The sequence below is a fragment of the Crinia signifera genome, chromosome 7 (genome assembly GCF_055691185.1).
Source record: "Crinia signifera chromosome 7, ASM5569118v1, whole genome shotgun sequence".
In the NCBI taxonomy this organism is placed as follows: domain Eukaryota; kingdom Metazoa; phylum Chordata; class Amphibia; order Anura; family Myobatrachidae; genus Crinia; species Crinia signifera.
In genome coordinates, this window is record NC_139223.1 from 192,682,635 (window position 1) to 192,700,932 (window position 18,298).

Genomic DNA, 18,298 nt, shown 5'->3' on the forward strand with positions numbered 1-18,298 from the left:
CAGCACAGAAAACCACTTGCTTCCCTGAAGACAGTCAAGGGCTTCATCTATCTTAGGGACTGTGTACTGGTCCGGTATAGTTCGCTTGTTTAAAGTCCGATAATCCACGCACATTCGTATTTTCCCATTCTTCTTTCTAGCTACTACAATAGGGGATGCATAGGGGCTCTCTGATTTCTCAATTACATCATTCTCGAGCATCTCTCTTAAATGTTCTCGAACATCATCCAAGTCAGCAGGTGCTAGGCGTCTTGACCGTTCTCGGAAAGGCCTGTCATCTGTCAGCCTGATGTGGTGTTCTACCCCTTTGGCTTGGCCCAAATCCCAGTCCCCTGAGGAGAAGGCAGCCTCTCTTTGCAGCATCTGCTCAACAAGCCATTGTTTGTCTTCTTGACCAGCATCACTTCCAGCAAAGCAGTGATCAAAACTTTGCATGTGTAATTTGGTATCTTTTGAAGAACTCTTTCCCTCTTCCTTCTTCTTATAAGCATCCAAACACATAGGGTGAATTTTAAGAGTTTTACCATAATTTGCCCCTCCTGCCTCTTTGCACCATTTGGCCAGTATCTCAAACAAGTGGGAGTTTGTTCCAATAATCACTGGGACATCTCGAGGTTCTCCTTCACTATTAGGGCAAACAAGTGCAACCACCTCTACCTCCTCTTCTATTCCAGCTATTTCTTTTGGGAACTTCAATGGTACAGTGATGTATCCGAGGTAGGGATAACTCTTGTCACTCAAGCCCCAGGTAGTCAGTCCACATAATGGCTTGATGGGGAAGTCAGACAGATTCTTTCGGTACCAGTTCTCAAACACAATGGACACTTGAGAACCACTATCTAGCAAAGCTATACATGATCTTCCATTCAACGATGCAGGAACATGAGGCGTAGGGCCTAGCAATCCTTCAGGAAAATGGCTCCATCCTGGGTTAGAGTTCCCCACAGTGTTAATGTTCACTTTCTTTAGAGGGCCAGTGTGGGGTATCCTGGTCCTCCCCCTCAGTTTTCCGCCGGCTTCCCATTCCTTGGGCATGGTGAAGGAGACCTCCTCTTTCTCCACCTATGTGAACATTGTCTAGCGAAGTGCCCAACTTCTCCACAATTGAAACACTCTCCCTGCCTCCGAGCGGAGATATCTTCTGACATGGGTAGTCGTTCTGCAAGGTGGCCTTTCTGCATCTGGGACTGGATCTGTTTCTGCATCTCCAACAGCTGGGCAATCTGTTCCCCTTGTTTCTCCACAATCTTCATTAGCTCAGCACCGGGAAGGGCAGCATCAGGTTTTGGCTGTACAACCTTGACTTTCTTGGTCACCCTTTCTCTGGACTCGACTATAGATTCCTCTTGCTTAACATCCTCTATTAGCTGAAGGAAGGTAGGTGATGTTTTCCCAAGTTGAGAATTTCTTATCTTCATTGCTACTGGGTCAAGGGACAAAGCTCCCCTTAACAACTGTTGCATACGCATGTTGTCCACTTCTGCTAGGGATATCCCTTTCTTTGATACGATAAAATGGATAAGCTTGTCCAGCCGATAGATATAACTGGACAATTTCTCCCCGGACTCCTGGTAAGTGTGTCGTAGCTGGTATAGAAGATCAGTGGCATCCCCTGCTATCCCATATTCCCGGTCCAGAGCCGCTAAGTACTCTTGAGCAGTGGCTTGGGAATTACTTCTCCTTACAGCTTGGATTAATTCTCCAGCTGGACCTCTCAGGCTTTCCACTACCCGTTGTCTCTTATAGGGTTCTGAGCAATGCCATTCTGCCAGGTATTGGGAGGCCATCTCCCTCCAAGCTTCATAAGTTTCTTCCCCAGCAGGGACTGGCGTTAGTCCTGAGAAGATTCTGAGCCTTCTGTAGCTCCCATCATGCTGTGACTTTCCTAACTGTTCCACCAATTGCTGTACTGCAGTGAGGAACAGTTCACTTTGACCCTTGTCAGTTTCACTAGTACAGGAGGACGGCATAGGATTTTCTTCCCTGGTGGCAGAGAATACTTGTTGGCTAATATTTCCATCAGACACTTCAGCAATAAGAGGTGTTGTAGCTAGGGGTGTTGGCTTCAAAGGAATAACAATGTTCCATCTTTGTTTACTTGGCCCAACTATGATGGAGGGAAGAAAATCTCTATCCAATTTTGCTTGTGTCTCACATAATATCAGGCTGGTCTTGTCAGCATCTCTATGTTTCTGTCCAAGTATTTTAGGCTGTTCAATCCCATAAACCCTGTGAAGCACCTGCATGACTTCATCCTCGGTCACACCTTGAGAATCCCCATAGATCCCTAAACATTGGGTTGGGTCTGCAGCCTGCTGTTCACACCACAAATACATTTCCTCTCTTATACTATCCATGGCGTCTGTGCTGAGTGGTGTTCACTGAGGGTGTCTTCAGAATCTCAGCATGTGCCTCCACTGTTACACCCCCTTCTGTAGTATGCGAAGTGAGGGTATATATGTACCAGATGATGTAGGTGTATCTCACCTCTGAACTTTATTGGCAGTGCCTCCACCCGAATCACGGCTTCTCTTCTGGGTAGTGTTCTGGAAGTACACCAGGGGGAGATTCGGGAAACCCCCTGCCCAGTACTAATACGCTGTGACACACTGTGTGCTGCAGAAGCCAACTTGGCACATTTATTTAACTGGGGCAACTAAATGCAGCTTTTATAATGTTATATGAAAATCATACATTGGAATGACATGACAGAATGACGGGAAAAATACAATAATAGGACATTGGGGATGAAAGCATAACACCAGCTCCTAGCTTATACTGTGGACAATCGGCTAGCACAATAACTCTAAATGATTCCAACAGTCTCTGACATAAACATCACTTGTCATACACTGTTACACTGACTCAGTATCTCAGAGACTAACCTTACAGGTGCTGGCTAATGGGAATAACCACATGTGCTGTATGTAGCATATTTACTTATAACTCTACAATACCTTCCATGCACAATGATACCACACACAACCACACAAATGGAGCAGTGCACTGCAAGTTGGGGCCCTTCTATATTGATGTAAGCATGGCTCGGAAACACTCTCTGTCCAGTTTACAGCTTTGCAGGAGTTGTTAATCCTTTGCAGTAAAGTAGAACAATCCCAGTGTGTACACTTGTATGCAGCAACAAATAGTAATTCCTCAGCTTGTATCCTTGCTTAGGTGTATCCTGAGACTTGTAGTTCCACAGCTTTTATTTATCATCAGGGGAATACCATGGAGTATAAGTTCAAATGCATGATGCTTGCTGCATATTTACCTGCCCTCCCATCTATCCCTAACTCTTCAGCCCTTGTGGCTAGACACAGTCCAAACCCCACTTAAATAACAGTTACTTATCTGCACACATGGGGATCACAAGACTTGAACTTGATTCTCACTCAAGATGGCTGACTAGCAATGTGTTCTTCCTCAGAGGTGCATGCAAGCCTCTCCCTGGTGCTCCTCACTGTCACTTCACAGCACTCCCTCTGGCTCTGGAATCCTTCTTCAAACTGTGAGTTCTGTCTATATCAAGAATATTGTGACTTCTTGTACAGGGTCCCCTCTCCTGGACTTCTCACACAGCACAGTCTCTCTCTGGATACTCTGTGATCTCCTCTCCCTCATGCACTGCACTGGGGGATTCCAGTCCTCCCACACACAGATCCGTTTTTAGCTCCTCCCCCTTTTTACAGTGGCCTCCTGGGAGGTGTAGTTTCTCTTCCTGGAATGTTAAAAGACATTGTCCATCTCTCTCCTTATTTGTGTAGAAGTTATTAGTAGCCTCTGGGTGCTCAAGTCCAACTGCAGCACTCCCAGGGGTTACATGTAAAGTTCCCATACCCTGATATAGGGAATATTAGAATAAAAACCATTAAAAGTTATATTTTAAAGAAAAATTTCATGTGCGTTCCCACAAACAGCCCCTTCCTTCTTTTCCTGTAAAATGTATACATCCATGCTGTAGGGAACAGCACCCCCGTTCTTGATTAAAAAATTCTTTTTTTGGGGTCTCCTTACCCTGTTTCGAATCAGGGATCCATTAATCCATTAGGTTGTGCGAACACACACCAACTCCTCACGGAGTAAAACCCTATGTGAAAAATGCCCTTATTAGCAAGGACAGCCCCTGCTCTACTCATCACCTCCTATTGGACAGTGCAACCATTTGTCCCATCAGGATCTGTGCATATACAGTAGTTGACATGATCAAAAGGTTGACACAACCAACAGGTTGATATTGCATTGGCCAACACATAAAAAGCATGGCAAGCTAAGTGGTGCACTCTATGGGGGTCCATGTGCTCCTGTGCTGACATGGACACCATAAAAATGTGAAAAAGTCATGATGTTAAGGGGGCGTGTCATGCTCCACCCTAGGGGCGTGGCTAGTTACAGATATGGGCGTATATGCTTATTGTGCGATATTTCTAGATAACATTGTGAACTTTATTATGGGAAATTTAGCAAGTACTGATAATGACATTGCTGCCTGCATGATTGGATTTAACCCCTTTTATTATAAATATGAAAGTCCCGGCATTGCCTTCTACACACGGTGGTGGCGAAGATTCTGCGGACAGAACCAATCTTTAGCTTATGAACAGCCTAGCCGCTAGTGACATTGCCAGGTAGGGGGGACATGTTTCCTAACCATGCTTGGGACAATATAAGTTCAATTAAGGGTCAGCAGTACACAACTGCCCCATAGTCCTTGTAAATGCCGGGGCTGGGTAGTGTCATTTAATACAGTATCGACTGAGTTTATTACTTCCAGTGAAATCATAAATTATAAAAGGTTTAGGGGGAAATTTACTAAGATGTGTATTCTACTTCACATGTGATGTTGCTATGGGCAACCAATCAGAAACGACTTCTTATTTAGCACCCTCTAGAACAGGGATGGGGAACCTTCGGCCCTCCAGCTGTTGTGGGACTACACATCTAAGCATGCCTTGTTACAGGTTTGCTATGTGGCCATGCTACAACTGTTGCAGGGCATGCTTGGATATGTAGTTCAAAAACAGCCGGAGGGCCAAAGGTTCCCCATCCCTGCTCTAGAATATAGTAGACAGGATCGGATTGGTTGCCCATAGCAACATCACATGTGAAGTAGAATACACATCTTAGTAAATTTCCCCCATAATGAGGTCACATAGCCTGTATGGAATCGGTACATCTGTCAGACCACACTTAGGTCTACAGTCATTAGGTCGACCCCACTAGGTCGACTGGCAGGAAGGTCGACCTGACTTAAGGTCGACATGGGCCAAGGTCGACATGACTTAAGGTCGAATTTGCATAAAGGTCGACATGAGGAAGGGCGACTGGTCATAAGGTCGACATGGGTTTTTCACTGTTTTTTTACCCGAATGTCGACACAGTCGACATGGACACAGTTTGCAATGAGAATCGTCCCCTCGCATCGCTCGCTTCGCTCGCAATGCTTCGGGTACAGTGGCTCGCTTCGCTCGCCACAGCTTTAATAACCTCCTCCACACCCTAGTGGATGGTAGGGCATGAAATACCGCCTGTCGGCACATGTCGGCTCAAAAAACAGTGAAAAACCCATGTCAACCTTATGACCAGTCGACCTTCCTCATGTCGACCTTTATGCAAATTCGACCTTAAGTCATGTCGACCTTGGCCCATGTCGACCTTAAGTCAGGTCGACCTTCCTGCCAGTCGACCTAGTGGGATCGACCTAATGACTGTAGACCTAAGTTCATTCTAATAGATGACCGCTTCCCGTATGTATATATTTATCTGTCTGTGTGTCTAAGAAATATATATGTGTTTATGTGTGTTAAACCTTTTTTTTTTTATTCATTATTAAAGGTTAAGTATTAACTCAACTCCCGGAGGGAATTAACCCCTTTACTAAAACCAAGAAACTGATCAATCTGCCTAATTTCTGGGTCCCTAAGTGTTAATAGTTTCACATATCGTTACTTGCGCCATTTATTACAATAAAAATTACAATATAAAGAGAGTGCTTTGCCTACTTGCTCAAAAGCAACACCGGATTAGCGAACAGGATTTCCCCATGAGATGAATGGATAATGTATTAACTGATATATGCCCATTATTTACCAACCTAATGCTGGCCACACATCAGACCAACTTTCCTCCAACCATCCAACTAGTTGGTTGTTAGGACTGAAATTCTGGTACTGTATGGAAGCAAATGCCAATAAGCTATTTGCTCACAAACTCAGGAGAATGGACAAAAACATTCAGGGAAATTGTTTAAATCAAATAGGTCCAACTACAGGACATTGTCTGAGTGACAGTTGTCCATTTTCAGATTTGGGAAACAAATGACTTAATTACAAATTACATTTGTTCCCATCCAGTACCAGGTTTTTATTCCATCCAACCAACTAGTTGGATGGTTGGAGGAAAGTTGGTCTGATGTGTGGCCAGCATAAGAGATTTGGACATTTGGAAGAGGAATGTGGGCGGTTCTACACTACAGCATAAAAGGGAATGTGATTCCACAGCATCATTCCCCAGGACAGCGAGTAAGGGAATGGTAAGAGTCTACTTACTGCTGAGTGATGGAACACTTATATCTGTATTATACATGTATTAATAAATGTTCTGCTATAGGAGGTGTCCGTGTACATTCTGCTGGTGGCCATGCTGGCCGGCCTTGTCACTGCTCGGGACTCATGTGGTGAGTCAAATCTATTAATATTTACATATATAGCGCATAATCTGTTATTCTGTCTGTCAGATATGAAGATGTTTCTACATTGTATTGATCCCTAAATTGTAACGTTCTCATCTTGGTACCAGCAAATATTAAGGGGTTCTACATACTTGGTCTGGCTGGGCTGCAGATGATTCTACCCTCTGTCCTAGATTGATTTGATATTGTCATAGGTAACCAGCATTCTACATGCTTGGTCTGGCTGGGCTGCAGATGATTACACCTCAGGTGCTGGATGTATTTAAATGCTTTGGTAATTGATCATTCTGCACACTGCTTTAGATATCAGAAATGTGTTTTTGACAAACTTAATTTTGCAAGTTAAAAAGCAAATCTCTGTTGCCTATGTGAAGGGAGGAATATCTTATAACTCTTAATGACACATGCTATGTGAAGGGAGGAATATCTTATAACTCTTAATGACACATGCTATCTTGGAATACATGGATGTTTATGTAAGCCCCTTTTATTACCATTCATTGTAGTAGGGGGGTTGAGATTGGGTGGGGCGAGTCCAATTAATGAGTGCAGATGCATTTAAAGATCAGTAAATAGGCTGTGTGCATGGTTTAGCTGTGTGCATAATAGTTTTGAAGTGCATCATTTTTAAAGTGCGGCATAATCAAAATATAACTGTGGCATTACACTGAAGTGAAACAGAAGCAACAACTGAGAAAACCAAAGTCTGCTTTGAGTGAGTTCAATTTATTCTCACGACATACTACTTCTGGCTACTCAACCATAATATCATCATTTTTACATCTGCAAACAACTTTTGCTATCCCTGTTAATAATTGTATTTGCACTGTCAGTTTTGAAAATGCCCAGCTGTACCTCTAATGAGACAAACTAGAATGTAGCAGCGCTTGGAACTTGATAAGAATATTTATAAAAAATACAATGATAAAAATAAAAATAAAGGATTGGACTGATTGTACAATTTAAAACCATATATTTTATTAATAAAATGACCAATAGTCCCCCCCCCCCACATTTTTACCAGACTATTGGTCATTTTATCACATCTATGCTGATAACACTGAAATCTACCGCTCCTCTCCTGATCTCTCCCCCTCTCCCCCTCTCCCCCTCTCCCCCTCTCCCCCTCTCCCCCTCTCCCCCTCTCCCCCTCTCCCCCTCTCCCCCTCTCCCCCTCTCCCCCTCTCCCCCTCTCCCCCTCTCCCCCTCTCCCCCTCTCCCCCTCTCCCCCTCTCCCCCTCTCCCCCTCTCCCCCTCTCCCCCTCTCTCTCCCTCTCTCTCCCTCTCTCTCCCTCTCTCTCCCTCTCTCTCCCTCTCTCTCCCTCTCCCTCTCTCCCTCTCTCCCTCTCCTCCTGCATAAAACCCGAACATCTCTCATCCTAACCTACTGTTTATGCTCACCTCTTTCCCTTCTGTGTCACCCCTGTCTGTCTAACCCTCCCTTTTTAGAATGTAAGCTCTCACGAGCAGGGCCCTCTCTCCTCATGTGCCTTTCTTAGAATATATAAACCTCTGGCACCCTGATGATTGCTTCAGTGTCCTGTCCCCTGATGCAACTATCCGTATTAACCATGTACTTGTCCTAAACTGTCTTGTGCTGTAATTCGTTATGTGTTTTTGCTAATAACTATACTCTGTAAAGCGCTGTGGAATATGTATGCGCTATATAAGAAACTGTAAATAAATAAGGGGTAAATTTACTAAAATTGGAGTTCTATTGAAGATAATAAATTGTGTCCCATAGATGTTTGCCCATAGCAACATCCCATCTTGAGTGACTCACATCTGTGTAAATTTACCCCTAAGTATCCCCAAAATGTAACAATGCAGTTCCTACTTTTCCAGCAACAGCCACATCTAATGTCATATGGGCTACCTTCACATGATATTTTAGGTGAGGGATCTGACCTCGCCTGTGATTTCGGCACAGCAGGTGTTACCATATAGGCAAGTGGCTTGCATAGAAATATAGATATTGTTTTATACCATCTTTAATGTAATGTGATTTTAACCATAGAATATATTATGTATGTGTATATAAAAGTAGGAATAGCTTAATAATTAGGATATCAGAGTTTAATGTTTAGACATTGTAGTATAGCTTGTGTTTTACTAAATAATATGAATGACCACTTTGTAACATATCAAATGCAATTTAATTAATTTAGGAGACAAAATATCTAAGGCATGCTAATTAGCAGATTCCCCCAGTTCCATACATCCTTATTAACCAAGTATAAACAAAGTAATGTACTTACCACCCCAGGATGCAAATAACAGAACCAGGGCTGGTGCTAGGGGGTTCGGCGCCCTCCTGCAAACTATAAATTTGCGGCCACCCAAACTTTACAAAGGGAGGGGTGTGGCCACACAATAATGCTCCCACTCCAAATTACACTACACAGTAGCACAATCTTATTCAGGTGCCGTAACTAGCCATTTTGGTGCCATGTGTGAAAAAACAGGGACAGTGCGCGCCGAAGGCGCGCGCAAAATTGTAGAAGCGTGGCTTCATTGGGAATTGGCGTGGTCACATAAAAGTACCAATAACACCATAATCCCCATAACACATTATGCTTCACACCTCAAAGCCCATAACACATTATAGTAACCACACACAGTAATGCACATTATTCGTAATGCCACACATCATGATGCCCCTTGCACAGTATGCAGAACACCATAATGCCCATTACACATTATGCCACACACTGTAATTCCCCTTACATAATATGCCATGCACTATAATGCCCATATGACATTGACACACATTATGCTACACATAATGCCCCGAGTACTCCTGCATATGCCCACATTTGTAGCGTTGCTTATTCATAACACCCACACCAGTTGCAAAAAGTAGTTGCTCTGCTTACAAGTAGTGCCCACATCAGTTGCCGACAGTAGTAGCACTGCGTAACCATATACCCACTCCAGATGCTGACAGTAGTACCTCTGCTTATACATAACACCCACACCAGTTGCCAAAAGTAGTTGCTCTGCTTATACACATACCCACACCAGTTGCCTGAAAGTAGTACCTCTGCTTATACGTAGTGCCCACACCATTTGCCGACAGTAGTAGCACTGTGTAACCATATGCCCACACCAGTTGCCAACATTAGTAGCGCTGCCTTTGTACATGCCCACACCAGTTGCCGGCATTAGTAGCGCTGCCTGTACACATGCCTACACCAGTTGCCGACATTAGTACCGCTGCCTCTACACGTGCCCACACCAGTTGCCGACATTAGTAGTGCTGCCTCTACACGTGCCCACACCAGTTGCCGACATTAGTAGTGCTGCCTCTACACGTGCCCACACCAGTTGCCGACATTAGTACCGCTGCCTACACACGTGCCCACTAGGGTGACCAACTCATCCCTTTAATCCGGGACACATATTAATTACACAGGTTCTGTGGCTGGCTTTCACCTGGTTTTAAACTGCCACACCTCAAGACTCCATTTCACCTGGTTTTAAACTGCCACAGAACCTGTGTAATTAATATGTGTCCCGGATTAAAGGGATGAGTTGGTCACCCTAGTGCCCACACCAGTTGCCGACATTAGTAGCGCTGCATATAGACGTGCCCACACCAGTTGCTGACATTAGCAGCGCTGCCTATACACGTGCCCACACCAGTTGCCGACATTAGTAGTGCTGCCTACAAACGTGCCCACACCAGTTGCTGAAATTAGTAGTGCTGCATACACATGTGCCCACACCAGTTGCCGACATTAGCAGCGCTGCTTATATACGTGCCCACACCAGTTGCCGACATTAGTAGCGCTGCCTACACATGTGCCCACATCAGTTGCTGACATTAGTAGTGCTGCCTACACAAGTGCCCACATCAGTTACCGACATTAGTACACTCACACTTTACAATGGTGGCACTGGCAGCTCATCCTCTCCTGTTTCCTGGTGTCTTCAGTCAGCCTTGCTCCCTTGTAGCTCCGCCCCTTCTGCCCCGTGTAGCCATGCCCCCTCCGCCAGTGTAGCTCCGCCCCCTTTCGGACCCTGCCGATGACCAGCTGATAATGAGCCAGGAGGGATCTCTGTGCCTCCGGCGCTGCTGCCTGTGATGAAGTGTGACAGGCGCAGCAGCAGCCGGCAGGCACGGAGGACAGCAGAGGATGCACAGCAGGGACAGCGCCTCTCCTGCACGGCGCCTACCTGCTTTGCATCCTCTGCTGAGTGGGAAGCGCCGGCCCTGAACAGAACAATAAGACAAAAGGGTATTTAAGCATATACTAGTTAGCACAGACTGTATATGTTTAGCAAATGCAAACTAGCTATTGTCCAGTTATTTATTATTTATTTATTTGCAGTTTCTTATATAGCGCAGCAGATTCCGTTGCGCTTTACAATAGTAGACAGTGATAAAACAAACTGGGTAACAGACAGACTTGGTGGTTAGAGGGCCCTGCTGCAAGCTTACAATCTATTAGGTATATAGGAGGGAAACACAAGGATAGGCATCAGTAATAGCATAGCAGTCCCAACAAGTTACACGTCCAGAAGGGAAGCTATATAATACATAAGTGCCTCAGAGGGTTATGCATGTAGAACTTAAATATGATAGGCTTGCCTGAAGAGGTGAGTTTTCAGGGAACGCTTGAAAGTTTGGAGGCTAGCGGAGAGTCTAATTGTGCATGGAAGGGCATTCCATAGGATGGGAGCAGCCCAATGAAAGTCCTGTAATAGTGAATGGGAGCTAGTGATCCGTGCAGAAGAGACGCAAATCTTGTGCAGAGCGGAGTGGTCGAGATGGGAGATATTGTGTGATAAGTGCAGAGATATATGCTGGTGCAGTATGGTTAATAGCTTTATATGCAATTAGAAGTGTTTTACATTGAATACGGTAATATACAGGCAACCAATGGAGGGACTGGCAGAGCCTCACTGCGGGACAGGATACAACCGTTTAAACTGTAATATGTTGCAGGTACGCAGTACCACTTACCCCTGATCCACTGTCATTTCTATTTTCATTTTAAGTCTAAATATAATGCATCCGCAGCCCCCCCCCCCCCCACCCAGCATTATGATTGGTGCTGTATGCAGCTACCGGCTACTGCTGATTTAGCCTGTCACACTGACAGGCATCAGCAGCGCCGACAGCATGAAGAGCAGGCTCCACTATTGTAAGCACAAGCTGCCTGGCTCTCCCCCAAGCAAGAGCCAACCCACCCCCAGTCATTCCCTGTTTCTCATTCCCTGTCTCCTGTGTCCACGCATCTATTGTCATTTAGTCACTCCTCTAGCTTTGTGTGACCACGCCCCCTGATGACACATGACCATGCCCATTTTTGGTGGAGGCTATTAAGTACCACCAAGAAAAAAATTCTACTTGCACCACTGGGAAAGAGGTAGGTAGACTGACACACGCACACGCGCGCACACACACACACACACACACACAGACACTCACCCTATCCAGAGAGATGTGAGGCAGTGAGAGAAGACATCAGAAGCGAGATGAACCAAGGAATGGGCTGGAGTGAGAGGGGGACGGTATAATTTATGTCAGTATCGTAGCAGTCTAAGTCTGTCAATTGTTTAATGTTGTTTTATGTAATATAAGCAAGGAGGCGTGTGTGTGTGTGTGTGTGTGTGTGTGTGTGTGTGTGTGTGTGTGTATATGTATATATGTGTGTGTGTGTATATGTGTATGTATATATATATGTATATATATATATATATATATATATATATATATAATCTCAATAACTGTGTTAATGTATTCTGTAATGATTTGTGTTGCCTGTAAATATCAGACTTGAACTCTTGTGAAAAGTACTCTGCATATTGTATTGTAAAGTCTATTAGAATATAATTGCAGATGTCATATATATATATATATATATATATATATATATATATATATATAATCAATACAAGATATAATAATATCTCAATAACTATTATTGGGATAAGAGAGATATGATTCCTAAAACTCAACACAGGAAGTACAGTAATATGATCATAATGCGATCAGTCTACTTCTCGCTGATGACCGGGATGAGCTCCTGTCAGAGTCACTGTCCCAGCAATCAGGAATGATACATCAGGGCAAATACATATTCTGAAGGTTTTCTAAAGGATTCTTTATTTCGGTGGGCTGGCTCACATAATAATGAATGTCCCTATATCACTTTCTCTTTACTTCAGGGTTGCCAACATTTAGTCTGTCCTCTCCGGGAGAGGGCAACCAGAAGGGAGCAGGGCTGGCATGCGTGCTGTGAAAGCAGTGGTGTAGCTAGGTGCCACGGTGCCCAGAGCAAAGGCATGTTTTGCACCCCCCCCAATTTGTAGTTAGAGGGGCTCTTGCACAGCTAAAAGGGGGTGCAGCCTAACCTTATACCACACACTATAATGCACATTGAACATTTTAAGGGGTCGAACGTTGTATTACCCATTACACATAACGCCACATGCTGTAATGCCCATTACACATAAGGTGCAAGGTTTCTTAATACAATTCAGCCTGCTGCACCCTTCACCCCCCTCCTACACACACACACACACACACACACACACACACACACGTGGGTAGATGCAGTGTAGGATGGAGAAGCCCAGTGTGGCAGTAAGAGGAATTGTGCGAGGGAAGAAGGGGATACTGGGCTAGGGCAGTCGGTGAGATGGTGGGGAACGCTAGGCTAGAATGGAGGACACTGAGGGAATAGGGGACTCTAGGCAGGATGGGAGGGGGGTATTACTGTGACAGGCAAGTTTGTGGTTTCTAGTTGCAGGGGTGGTGAAATGGGTGTAGTGGGCTGGTTGGTTAGGGAAGACAGGGAGACACTGGGACACTGTGAATGGGATGGGGAGGGGGTCAGTAACAGACTATAATCTGTCAGTGCTGTGCAGGGACCTGGTTCTCCTCAGAGTTTCAGGCTTCCTCACAGGCCTCTAGTTTTTTAGGTCCTGGGCTCCCCATCTCTGTACCTATCTCTCCCCACATACCTGCACAGGTTTCACAGATCTGTCCTCCTGTACCCGGCTCCCTATGGTGGCAGCCTTCATCCCTCCTTCACCCATCAGTCTGTGGCACAATACTAGTCACAGTGCATGCTGACACATCTATGGAACCATGGTGTCAAATTAGGTGGACAAAATAAATGAATGAATGAAGCAGCAATTAGAGGACCACACACGTGGGTGTTGGAGGTGGGTTAATTTGCACCCATGGGGGGAGGGGGGATAGGAAGAGGGTCACTCACCACTTGTAGCACTCCTCTGTCACCTCCAATATAAAGTTGATCCGGGTCCCCCGGGTGAAAAGCAGCAGTTTGGGGATGTTGAGTTTGGAAGAGTAGGAGGCGTGCAACCCCCCCACCCCGGAGGACACCCAGCACCCACACAGCCAGGTGCCCCATGTCTGCCAGCAGTGCTCCTGGGGTCTTCTTAGTCCTACAAGTACCAACACTGTTTTTTGTAGTGGCCCAGCTTTCAATCTCCTCCAGGTGACCCTGTGGGCTACAGCACCCTGCACCTCAGTGACCAGCTGTCTGATGCGTGATAATATTCCGGTGTCTTGTTCACCGGCGGGGAATGTCACAGCGTTTGCACGGAGCCGTTTTCCGCAAGTACCGCACAGATCAAGGTGAGCAGGAGGCAGGCTGCTTGTTATCAGCTCCCGCCGGCCGCCATGTGTATTATGTGCAGCAGCAGCGTCCCCTCCTCCACTCACACTGCTATCCGACTCGGAGGAAGAGAGGGAGGAGGCGGGTGCTGCTGTACACAGGCACACACATACCGCACTGTGATAACGTGCTGCTGCCACCGAGCCCGCCTACAGCCTGTGTCAGCGCTACATGGCAGCACAAAGGTATTGCTGTACAGCGGCGTTGGCACCGCGGCAGTCATGACCGGACAGGTCAGAGGGGACCAGGAGCGCAGCACTACAGATCGGTAACACAGATCCGATCTGCGGTGGGGGGGTGAGCCCTTTCATGGCGCAATGCGAGGGGACGTCGCCTGGAGCTTGAGCTCCACCGTAGCTACACTTTTGTGTGAAAGGGGGGGAGACAGGAGGCAGTGCTCAAAAACTGAGCCTTGTTTAGGGGTGTGGCCATGCCCCCGCTGTGAAACGTGGGTGCAGGCATTGCACAGTGGGGGCGGGGCCACAATGATGTGATTCGCAGCATCAAGTCCCTGTGGACCCCCTGCCGAGGGTTGATTGTGGGAGGCTGGCGGGATTGCAGGGGACTTGCACACCTTCCCGGGGGACCAGTAGGCTGACCTGATTTTGAGCCTCCCAGCAATTCCGGGTGGGTAGGTAAGTATGCTTTTCTTTCTCTCCAATTTTATCCCTGTTTTTCGGGAGCCTCTTGGCCATTCCGGGAGAGCACGCAAGTATGGCTAAAGTATTGATAGGCTACAGAAAAGAGTAATCTGTTTCAAACTACTGTGTCACTAATGAAATACCTGATTAAAAAGAGAAGTCTTGAGCCTGTACTTGAAGGTGTCTGGAGTTTACTGCTTAAGGAAGCGAGTTCCAAAGAATTGGAGCTGCTAAAATAAAGGCTCAACCCCCAAATGAAGTATGAGAGGTTCAAGATAATGGGGCCCATACATCAAACAGCTATTGGGGTAATTCCCCATTCTGCTGATGCCCGGGTCAGGAGATCCTGAAAATCCAGTATGTTGTAATCCCAGATTATACCATCTTTTGGGGAATGAATTGGCCAAAGTTATCAATGAGTGGCGGTCATACAGGGGCAAAACAATACCTCAAAAGTTAGTGTGGGGTTCATGTAGAGTTTCATGATCTGTTCTTTTGTGGAAAATACAGATTTGTCAACAGCTCAAACGGTACTCTAGCCTGCAGTGATCATGGTCATTCCTATGGCCCTAGCCCCAGGATGATCAGGAGGTGTACATTTCTACTAGATGAGAATTACAGTTTGTCCAAATTATTTTACTTCAATAACTTTGCTTACTCCAGTGGTGTCAAACTCATGGGCCTCCAACTGTTGTTAAACTACACTTCCCAGCATGCCCTACCACAGATGTTAAATAATGGTTTGCTAAAACTGTGGCAGGGCATGCTGGGATGTGTAGTTCCACAACAGCTGGAGGGCCATGAGTTTGACACCACTGGCTTACACTACCGTTCAAAAGTTTGAGGTCACTTGTTTTTTTAAAGAAAAGCACTTTTTTTTTTTTTTTTTTTTTTTTCAATGAAGTTAACATTTAATTAAATAGAAATACACTCTATACAATGTTAATGTGATAAATGACTATACTAGCTGCAAATGTCTGACTTTTAAAAAGGAATATCTATATAGTTGTATAGAGGCACATTTCTAGAAAGCATCACTCCAGTGTTCTAATGGTTCATTGTGTTTGCTAATTGTGTTAGAACTTAGAAGACCAATGGATGATTAGAAAACCCTTGTGCAATTATCTTAGCATAGCTGAAAATGGGTTTGCTTGTTATTCCTTTAAGCTAGCTGTATCACATTTGTGGGTTGGATTATACTCTCAAAATGTCCAGAAAAGGAGAACTCTCATGTGAAATTCAAAAGGCTATTCTTGTTCTTAGAAATGAAGGCTATTCCATGCGAGAAATTGCCAAGAAACTAAACATTTGCTACAACAGTGTGTACTACTCCCTTCAGTGAACAGCACAAACAGGCTCTAATCAGAGCAGAAAGAAGTGGGAGGCCCCGGTGAACAACTGAGCAATAATAAAAGTACATTAGAGTCTTTTGTTTGAGAAATAGATGCTTCACAGGTCCTCAACTGGCCGCTTCATTAAATGGTACCCACAAAATATCTATTCTCTGAAGGGAGTAGTACAGACTGTTGTAGGAAATGTTCAGTTTTTAGGGGTTTTAGGAAATATTTAATCTTAATAAAAATGATTCATGTGTAGGGCCATACATCCACATACTGTTGGGAATCCCTTTAGAAGTACATCCTGGTCCTTTTTATATGTGATTTCAGTCTTTTACAACCAGTCATGAAGGCCGGAGCCTTGCTCCCCAACTTTCTGTAACATCTAACATTTATCATGTATTATTAGATAACCCCGTCCTTTATGAGAAGAAGCTGAGCATCCTCAATCTACTGGCCTGCTGGAATGAGGATTCTGATTGTTTCAGCAAATCAAACATTAATAAGTATCGGAGCTGCAAAGAAATTAAGCAGGCTCACTGTGGTGCCAAAGGTGAGTAATGTGCAGGGGCAGATTGAGAGGGAAAACCGGGGTATGATGAAGGGGGTGGGATACTTCCTCCTCATAGGTACCAGAGTGACTTTGATGCAGTCACAGCCTTCCTTGAATCTTTTGCTTCAAATGTATCTGCAAACAGGGCCTTAATAACCAATAACTAGGGCGCCAGGACTGCGGGGGGGGGGGGAAGGGGGGTGTTGCAGGTGACCGCTAAGGAATAAAATTAATGCACTAATTTATTCCATGCTTCCCAGCTATCACCCGTCCTGATGTACTGTGATGGATAAAGTTCTTAAGGTGACTGATGGAACCATTACTTTATGTACATTGTGCTACAGCGCCAGCTGGGCAGCCTAAAGCCAAAGTCTCCTTCACACACCACAAGCATTAGATCATACATGCCAGCTGTATAACCTTCATTACCTACACATGGGCAGTAGGACTGGTGAGTCCCTGAGCGCCCATACACGCGTGTTTGGCAGTATTACAAGGGGAGCTACATGTCTATTAGCCTAGGGCACCTGGATCCTTTAGTCAGGCCCATCTATGTAGTTATGCTTATGCTGGTGCTAAAGGAGGGGACATTTGTGCAACGACTGAGACACCCACCTTCAGTGTCTACAGGTGCTGCAATCTTGCTTTGTGTGTCTTTACCATCAGTTGCACGATTGAAACTTGCACCAACCCTATGCTAGATTCAGATCATCCCACAGCAAATGAGCGATTCATTGTCTCTGTATGCCACCACATTCAGCAACTAAAGAGCGCCCATCACATTCTAATACACTTTTTTGTGTGTGTATCCAAATCTGTAATTGTATTTTATATGTTTCTGTGCAGAAACACCTACTGTACAATAACATTTTTGGGTACTTGTTTCCTAGCACGGCGCCACCGACTTTTATCTTATGGCATCGGGTCTATCATATCGGGTCGCATCGCATGCGATGCGATCAGACCCGATTTTGGTACTTGTCTAGTATCACGGCGCCCATCGCATCGCAGACCATTTGGCATGCGATGCGATATTGCGCGATGTTCACCAATGTTATAGAATTTTAAAATTGTATATGGCATACAATGCGATGGGATGCGATTATAACTTCTATAAGCACCCTAATGGGTGCTTACAATGTTAAATGCACCCCCACGCCACCCGTGGCCATTCTTAAAATTATCCACAAACCTGGTAGAGACCCTCTCCTCCCTGGCTCCTACCGACCTATCTCCCTCTTAAATACAGATTACAAGATCTTCATTAAAATCCTGGCAGACAGACTTAAATTTAAACTTCCCTCCCTGGTTCACTCTGACAACAGGCTTCGTTTGGGACGCCATTCCGTCCTTAATGTATGTAAGGCCTTGACGGTTATGCAATGGGTTGAGTCTACTGGGAGTCCTGGGCCTTAAGCACT

The 18,298-nt window shown here is 45.2% G+C and overlaps 1 protein-coding gene across 5 annotated transcripts in view; it reads left to right on the forward strand.

Moving 5' to 3' along the window:
- LOC146021000 (intelectin-1-like) overlaps window positions 1-18,298 on the forward strand; it is a 268,175-nt gene that overhangs the window by 116,296 nt on the left and 133,581 nt on the right. The window contains exons 1-3 of one of the 5 annotated variants that reach the window (XM_083154759.1): window positions 6,522-6,532; window positions 6,610-6,676; window positions 16,734-16,877. The exons of 3 other annotated variants lie outside the window; for them this stretch is intronic. In XM_083154759.1, coding sequence (XP_083010885.1) covers window positions 6,530-6,532; window positions 6,610-6,676; window positions 16,734-16,877 — 214 coding nt within the window. In that variant the 5' untranslated portion in view covers window positions 6,522-6,529. Of the gene's footprint in view, window positions 1-6,519; window positions 6,533-6,609; window positions 6,677-16,733; window positions 16,878-18,298 lie in introns of those variants that run through there. One more of the 5 variants, XM_083154761.1, reaches the window with a different exon arrangement.